General features: G+C 45.8%; 1 protein-coding gene across 1 annotated transcript; it reads left to right on the top strand.

Moving 5' to 3' along the window:
* Positions 1-450: 450 nt before the first annotated feature.
* On the top strand, positions 451-4,286 carry LOC124674914 (receptor-like serine/threonine-protein kinase ALE2). Its single transcript, XM_047210968.1, has 8 exons — positions 451-509; positions 1,202-1,321; positions 1,474-1,551; positions 1,655-2,026; positions 2,118-2,369; positions 2,568-2,951; positions 3,114-3,354; positions 3,447-4,286. Exons 1-8 carry the CDS (start codon positions 452-454, stop codon positions 4,144-4,146), a joined length of 2,205 nt encoding a protein of 734 aa, XP_047066924.1. The 5' UTR covers position 451; the 3' UTR covers positions 4,147-4,286.
* Positions 4,287-7,797: the final 3,511 nt, after the last annotated feature.

Below are 7,797 nucleotides of genomic sequence, written 5' to 3'. Positions count from 1 at the left end.
CATGTTTGGTTCTAGCCACACTTTACCAAAGTTTTGCACGCAGGATTCAAGCAAGTTTAGCTGTATCAATCGGTGCCATTCTTTGCAAAACACGACGAAAACTGATTACCAGCACGGCACGGATCTTAAAGCAATAGTTGGGCGGATAGCTAGTGTGCACGGTAGAAATGCCGTGTTTTTACATTTGGAAAAGGTTCAAAGACCTGGATGTATCTGCCCACCCGCCCAATTAATGCTCCCCTCGGGACCAGCGCATCACTTCAATGCCAAGAACCAAAAGACCCCGAGGAGAACGAAAAAAAAAATACTCGGACCCGAGGAGGAAACCAGCAGCGGCAGAAGCAGCGGCGCGAGGAAGAAGGCGCCCGCAGTGGGATCCCTGTGAGTGACCCCCAGCCGCATGGCGGCCGCTCCCTGAACCCTCAGCGCCCACCGCGCTCCGGCGGCAGAGATGCGGCCGCGGGGAGCGGCGCTGCTCCTCCTCGCGCTCGCCGTGCTCTCCATTTATGGTAAGTATGTGTATCCTCTCAGATTTTCTACCTCCTCCCTGCTCTTCTCGCCGAGGCGTTTCCTAGCACTTTTCTCGGATTCGAGCTGCAATGCCGAGTAGAATTCCTGGCCTGGTTCGCGGTCCTGCACTGGGATCGCCGCCCGGGAAAAGCCGCCGGCATGGCGTGCGTGGCAAGTCCCCCAATGGTTATGCGGGGGGAAAGGGGTTTTGCCTTTGCTTCACCGAGCTGCTCCTCCTGTGATTTGCGCATCTGAATCTAGTTCAGGTACAGGTACATGGATGTCAGCTCTCCTGCCTTCTTTCTCTCTCTGCCTTTCGTGCATCCAATCAGGGTTCAGTACCTCGAGCTTGGAATTTTGTGGTTTCCATTTCGTTGGCATTGGTGCCGCTAGGCCGATTTGATCCCGAAATTGCTAGGTTTTGGTGCAATGCTGGCGAGGGTTTTGGCCTCTTGGGCAGGGTCCGCTCCGCCCTCATCTTCTTGCGTACAGCTGCCATCGCACTCGGCGTCACTCGACCGACTGTATACATACTGCCAAACCCCAACCAAGGGAAACTATAGCCTGCATTTGCATCTTTTAGTCCATCAAACATATTGTCATTTTGGTTATAGTGAATGCAAGTTTTTCGGTGTTTGTATGCACTGCATGGGTTGAAACTCGTTTCTTATTTTCTGAATATCATGCGCAGTGCCACTGGGAACAGCAAGCTCAACAACCATCACGGCATACTTGTTTGGATTATGGAGCAGAACGCGTCAACAACATTCAGCTCCTTCCCCTGCCCCAGCACCTTCTCTTGGACCTCAACGTAAGTAGCACTACTCATGAGGTTTGTACATACAAGTGGTAATGCAGGTGTAACATAGCAATCAACTGTTTTGTTTCTCTGTGTATTCTTCCATCTCAATTATCCAGTTTATTTAGAATCATCTGTATCTTATCTATCATTTTGATTATCAGATGCATATCTTAATCACCCAGCGCATAGGCATCACGGCAGACGGCATCATGCTGCCCCACCATCATTTGATAGACAAGGTTTTACTTTTCTCCTCAGACCAATAGAGACCACAAATACTAGTATTGTCACTCCTTAACAGCATAGCATTGATATACATGCCTGCCTGCTGAAATTTAACAGATTGCAGTGGAATAACTTGTTCCGCTCCGCTCACTTCTACCCCAATTGGTTCCCCCTGTGGCTGTGTATATCCTATGCAAATTCAACTTGATCTTGGGGTAGCACCTTACCAGCTGTTCCCAAGAATCGATGAGCTGGAAATTGAGATTGCAGCAGGTACATTCCTGAAGCAGAGCCAAGTCCGGATAATGGGTGCTGGGAGCAGTATTCAAGATCCTGAAAAGACAACGGTCACCATTGATTTGGTACCACTAGGTCAGAAGTTTGATACGACTTCAGCCTTACTGACTAGCAACAGATTTTTGCAAAAGAAGGTTCTGATAAAATCGTCTATTTTTGGTGATTACGATGTAACATATGTTCATTATCCCGGTGAGTAACATGATTGTTGTTGGCACATCCACTTCATTAGCATAATGGCCTTGTGTTGCTTCCTTTATTTATAATCTTATAAACATTGCAGGGCTTCCTTCTTTGTTACCTACTGCTCCAAGATCCTTGGGTCCAGTAGGCAGTAATGAGTACCCGCTTGGTGCAAATATACACAACAGAAGCCATCAGAGGATTAACTCTAAAATTGTCGCCATAATTGCTCTGTCAGCTGTTGTGCTTGTTTTGACGTGTTTTGGAATTGGCATTATATGGAAATATAAAGGATGTCAAAAGCCTCATGGTAGTGGTCATGCTTCAAATTCGTCAATCACGAGAAAAGCAGGTAACTTTGGTAGCAGCTATTTTATAATATGCTGCACTCATTCAAGCTGCAATCGTAACGTTAGGCCTTGACTATACGAATTTCGATCTTGCTACTGTTTCCTAGCCACTATACACCAGGAACAATAGAGCCTCATTTTCAGATTGTATAATGTTTAAATCCCTTGATGTTTGTAGTAACATATTGTTAGTGCTTCAGGTAGGAGGTCATCATTCTCCAGTATGAGTAGCTCGCCAACATCTTTCCCTTCAACGATAGCAACCTGCCCTTCGACAGTCAAGACATTCTCAATTTCCGAGCTTGAGAAGGCAACCGGAAAATTTAGCTTCAATAAAATAATTGGCGAAGGAGGGTATGGGCGTGTTTATCGCGGCATAATTGAAGATGGAGTTGAGGTTGCTGTCAAATTGCTTACCGGGAAACACCAAAATAGAGATCGCGAGTTCATCGCAGAGGTTGAGATGCTAAGTCGTTTGCATCATCGCAATCTTGTCAAGCTGATCGGTATATGTGTTGAACGGAGCACGAGATGCTTAGTATTTGAGCTTGTTCCAAACGGAAGCGTAGAGTCTCATTTGCACGGTATGTGAACCTATGTTGTATTACATAGCATGGTAGACCTCCATGAAGTGCTTAAGAAACTCATCATTCTTGCCGGCGCATCAACATATCAGTTATTTCTGTACTGCAAATGCAAATATACTTGATGCCATCTGTGCAGTTACTTACATTTCTATATTTCAGGCCGGGATAAAATATATGGACCACTTGACTTCGATACCAGAATGAAAATAGCCCTTGGTGCAGCAAGGGGTCTGGCCTACCTGCACGAGGATGCCAATCCCCATGTTATTCACCGTGATTTCAAGGCTAGCAATGTTCTACTGGAAAACGATTTCACCGCCAAGGTTGCAGATTTCGGGTTGGCGAAGGAGGCATCAGAAGGAATGGAGCACATTTCTACTCAGGTCATGGGGACTTTCGGGTAAGCTGTCATATCATTCCAGAGTACACCGCGCTACTGAACTTCTCTGAATCCTTGTTGAAATTTTGGATGGATGGTTTGGTTCAATGCAGATACGTTGCCCCAGAGTATGCAATGACGGGGCATCTCCTCGTCAAGAGCGACGTTTACAGCTACGGCGTGGTGCTCCTGGAGCTGTTGTCGGGCCGGAAGCCGGTGGACATGACTCAGCCATCGGGGTCGGAGAACCTCGTCACGTGGGCGCGCCCGTTGCTCACCAACCGTGAAGGCTTGGAGCGGCTGGTCGACCCATTGCTGCCGCCGGCGACCCGCGACTTCGAGAAGCTGGCCAAGGCAGCGGCGATCGCCTCCATGTGCGTGCACGTCGAGGCGCCGCAGCGGCCGTTCATGGGCGAGGTCGTGCAGGCGCTGAAGCTGATCTACAGCGGCAACAACGACGAGACATGCAGCGGCTCCTTCGGCGGGGGCGCCACGGAGGAGGAGTCGCCGTGGAACGACGGCAGGAGCTGCTCGTGGAACGACACCGACGGAACGCCTCCGCCGCCGCGCATCCCCGGGGCGCCACGCCCGAGCATGATCGGGTACAGCTCGGGCCCGGCCGATGACGCGTCGGCGCGGCGGCCGCGGTCGACGCCGAGCGCCGTGCTGGACAAGATCGAGTCCCTGGCCATGTACGACTGGTCCGGCCCGCTGAGGACCAAGACGAGGAACTTCTACCGGCTGAGGGGGAGCATGAGCGAGCACGGCCACCACCCCTCCGACGACTGTAGCGTCGAGGGCGACTGGATGTAGCGGCTGAGATAGAGCTCGTCGTGTTTCACTCTGTAACTGTATAGCCCCGCTAGGTACCGCTTCTTGATGAGATTTTGATGCGAAGAACCCCTGGTTCTTAGATCGTTTTGATGTAGTGGATGAATGCGTTTTGGCTAGAGCTTTGCTAAGTGTAAGATGTATATTACCTCGGAGCTACTCCTAGATAGTGGGTTCATATCCGAAGGCATTGCTTGTTTGACCGTAGCATAGAGCAGATTTTCAAAAACCCTTCACGCCTATTCTGAAGATCTAAGGGCTTCTTTGCTTTAAATCTTAAAACGATGCTTTGTTCTTTTTTCTGAATTGTATAAGCAATGTTTTGCGGACAAGGCATTTCTGAACCAGGTGTAGATGCTCATGGTTGAATAAAAAATTCAAAAAATAGCGAACAAATTCAAAAAAAATCTGAATTTTTTGAAAAATAAACATGAACAAGTGTTCTCATTGTACACCAAAATCTCCGGAAAAAAACATGTAGTGGTCAGTGCAAAAAAGACAAATCAGACTGATGTAAGAGACAAATCTAGATGTTCCAAACAACACCATATTTTGTCTATTTTGCACATACCACTATATATGTCTTTTCTCGGAGATTTTTGGTGTACAATTAGAACATTTGTTCATGCTCATTGTTCAAAAATTTCAGACTTTTTTCGAAATCGTTTAATTTCTTATTTTTTTATTAAATCAGGAGCATCTACACTCGAGTTCAGATCTGGTTTTCGATGCTGGTTTGACCGTAGCATAAAGCAGATTTTCAAAAACCCCTCACGCCTATTCTGAAGATCTAAGGGCTCCATTGCTTTAGATCTTAAAACGATGCGTTGTTCTTTTTCTGAATTGTATAAGCAATGTTTTGCTTCCTACACGGGATTGTCAGAAAGTAGGTTATGATCGGTGATGTTGCTATTTGTTGGACTCGCCCTTGCCATTTGAACTCTGTGGAAAACGAGGAATAAGTCGCATTTCCAAGGTGTAAGACCTAAGGATCCGAAAAGTGTTTTTTTCTTCTTCCGAGCTCCAGTACTCTCGCCATTTAAAAAAATGTTTATAAGTTATCAAAAAATCTGAAAAATAATTTTGGAGATTGTTAGTGATATATCCCACAGTTATGCAAAATCTCAACCCAAAATTCTTGTTTACTTTCTGTAGATAAAAATAACAAAATCTGACATGTTTTTGGAGATTTGAAAATGACTACGCACATCTGTACTTTTGTCATTTTTGTGTAGCTTAAAATATAAAGTATTTGAAATTGATATATGCAGATTTTTTTCCGGATTTTTTGAAACTCAAAACTATGATTTTTTATTTTTTTTGAAAAATGAGATCACTGGTGCCTATGTGCACCAAATCTCCGTCCCTCAGGATCTTACTAATCTCATCTTTATTCCATGTCATTAATCTAAATCTTGGCTGACCACAATCTGCCCTACAGCGTGCTCACCGATCTCGGCCGCGCGATCCGCATCGTGCGGTCCTCGCTAATTGAAGCTGGTCGTGTATTTTTTTCTTCTCTCAGCCTCATCGCATCGTTGACTCGGCGCCCGTCTCCACTCTGTCTCGTCCTCCTATCGCCTCTGATGGCCGTGAGGGCGCTCCCCGCTGATGCGACGAGACAACCCCGCGTCCGCGGCACGAGCTACTCGAATCCGTGCCCTGCTTCATATGCTTCCACCGGGGCATGGCCCTCGACGAGCCCACCTCCTCGTCCGCATCCGGCGGTACTGGCAGGGGATTAAGGGAGAGGATGAATCCCTCACCTACTCAAGTCTTGGGGGATGAGGCTTCTCGTGATGGTTCCCAAGAGTCCCTGGCTCCTGCGCCGCCTCCTCCCACGCCGCGAGGCAGGTTCAACGGTCGCCGGTTTCTGAAGAAGCGCCGTCGGGAAAGGGTTAGGAGGAGAGGGAAACCCGCCGATCTGGTGGCGGAAGGTCGTTAGACTCCTACGAGCTGCTCGCCATCAAGAAGGTTGTCAGATCATGCATGTAGGAGATTTAGCTCTTCAGTTTTCACTATGTTGTGCTGGATGTAGCTTCTGATTACCATGCCCTAATGTTGGCTATAGTCTCAATTGTTCACATGCGTTGTGCTGGACCTAGTTTAGGACCATATGGTGTAGTGTTCGATGTGGTTTTCAAGTGTTATGCCTTAACACTGAATTATTGGGGCTCATGATGTGTATCCTGGTGATTTATTCCTGCAGGAGACTAATTAATCCAGTGAATGTTTGTTGTTCTGTTTTGATTTCGTGCCGAGAAGTTAAGAGAAGGACTAGATTTAGCTGACTGCTGCAGACCACAGACGAGGTAAGCACATGCACACTACGCCTAGATGTCTTCAATGTATAGTCCATCATTTTTGTTGTTGCTAAACGGTACGATCATGTTGTTGGCTGCTAGGAGCTGAGGGGCAGCATACACAAGCAAATTGGTTTCTAACGGACTGTGGTGATCACCATTGAAACATCTGTCATAGGTTAGCATATAAACTTTGTTTAGGACAATCATTTTTTTTGGTTGGGCTCATTCATGTCAGAAGTAACTTATGTTTTATAGAGAAATAACTCTATATTTTGAGTCACATATTAGCTTTTACTTGTAGCAAAGTAACTCTATATTTTGAGTCGCATGGTAGCTTTTACTGTGTGCTGACTGTGTGCCTGTGTCGCTGTTGGTTCTCATTCCTAGCCGTGTGTGCACTTATGATTTGGTGCTCATTTCAGCACTTGTATAGTTTTAATAATCTACAGAGGTTGATTTCGTTTTAGCTTTTTTTTTTGTTGTTGTTGCATATTCCGGATGGAACTGTTCAGATTGTGATGTTGTAGTTCATTATTTTGTGTGGATGGGATGTTACTGTATATTTGAGCAATAAGTAGGTTTTACTTGTATTGAAGTGTAACTTTGTTTTATAGCGAACTAACTCTATAATTTGAGTCATATAGTAGCTTTTACTCGTACCGAAGTAACTAAGTTTAATAGAAAAGTAACTATGGTCATATAGTAGCTTTTACTTGTACCAAAGTAACTTTATATCTGAACCGGAAGTAATTCTTTATTTTAGTGTATGAATGAGATAGGCATAGGTAGTTCAGTTCCAAGTTTGGGATAGGTTTCAGGAGTCTACAGAGGTAGTTCATCTTTTAGTTGTGCTTGTAACTAGGCCTGGAAATGGTTTGGTTCAGACCGACTTTTATTTTGGTTTTACTATGGGTTTGCTTTGGACTAGTTTGAATGGGTTGATTTCTTAGATTAATTTGGGCTTTAGTTCTTAGTAGATTAGTCTGTTTTGGTTTGGACACAAAGGAATAGTTCTCAAACGGTTTCAAGTCATGGCTTTGAACTATTGATTTAATCCAGCTAATTCGACTTCATGTGTTCAGCCTTGTTGACAAGCTTTCACACGCTAGTTTAAGGGCACGGCGTCGGCAGCGGTTGGAGATCCTACCGCGGTGAAGCCACCTTCCACTTCCTTCCGCTGCCAGGAGCTATCAGGATCATGCGCCTCTGCATCTCCTTCACTACCGGCTACAAGTAACTTTCTGTAGATGCGAAGTTACTCTTTGCCAAGCTGGAAGTAATTGTATGTTCATGGGATACTCTTTGCCAAGCTAGAAGCAATCATGGT

This window comes from Lolium rigidum, chromosome 7 (assembly GCF_022539505.1).
Source record: "Lolium rigidum isolate FL_2022 chromosome 7, APGP_CSIRO_Lrig_0.1, whole genome shotgun sequence".
Classification (NCBI taxonomy): domain Eukaryota; kingdom Viridiplantae; phylum Streptophyta; class Magnoliopsida; order Poales; family Poaceae; genus Lolium; species Lolium rigidum.
This window is presented reverse-complemented; position numbering and strand designations above follow the sequence as displayed.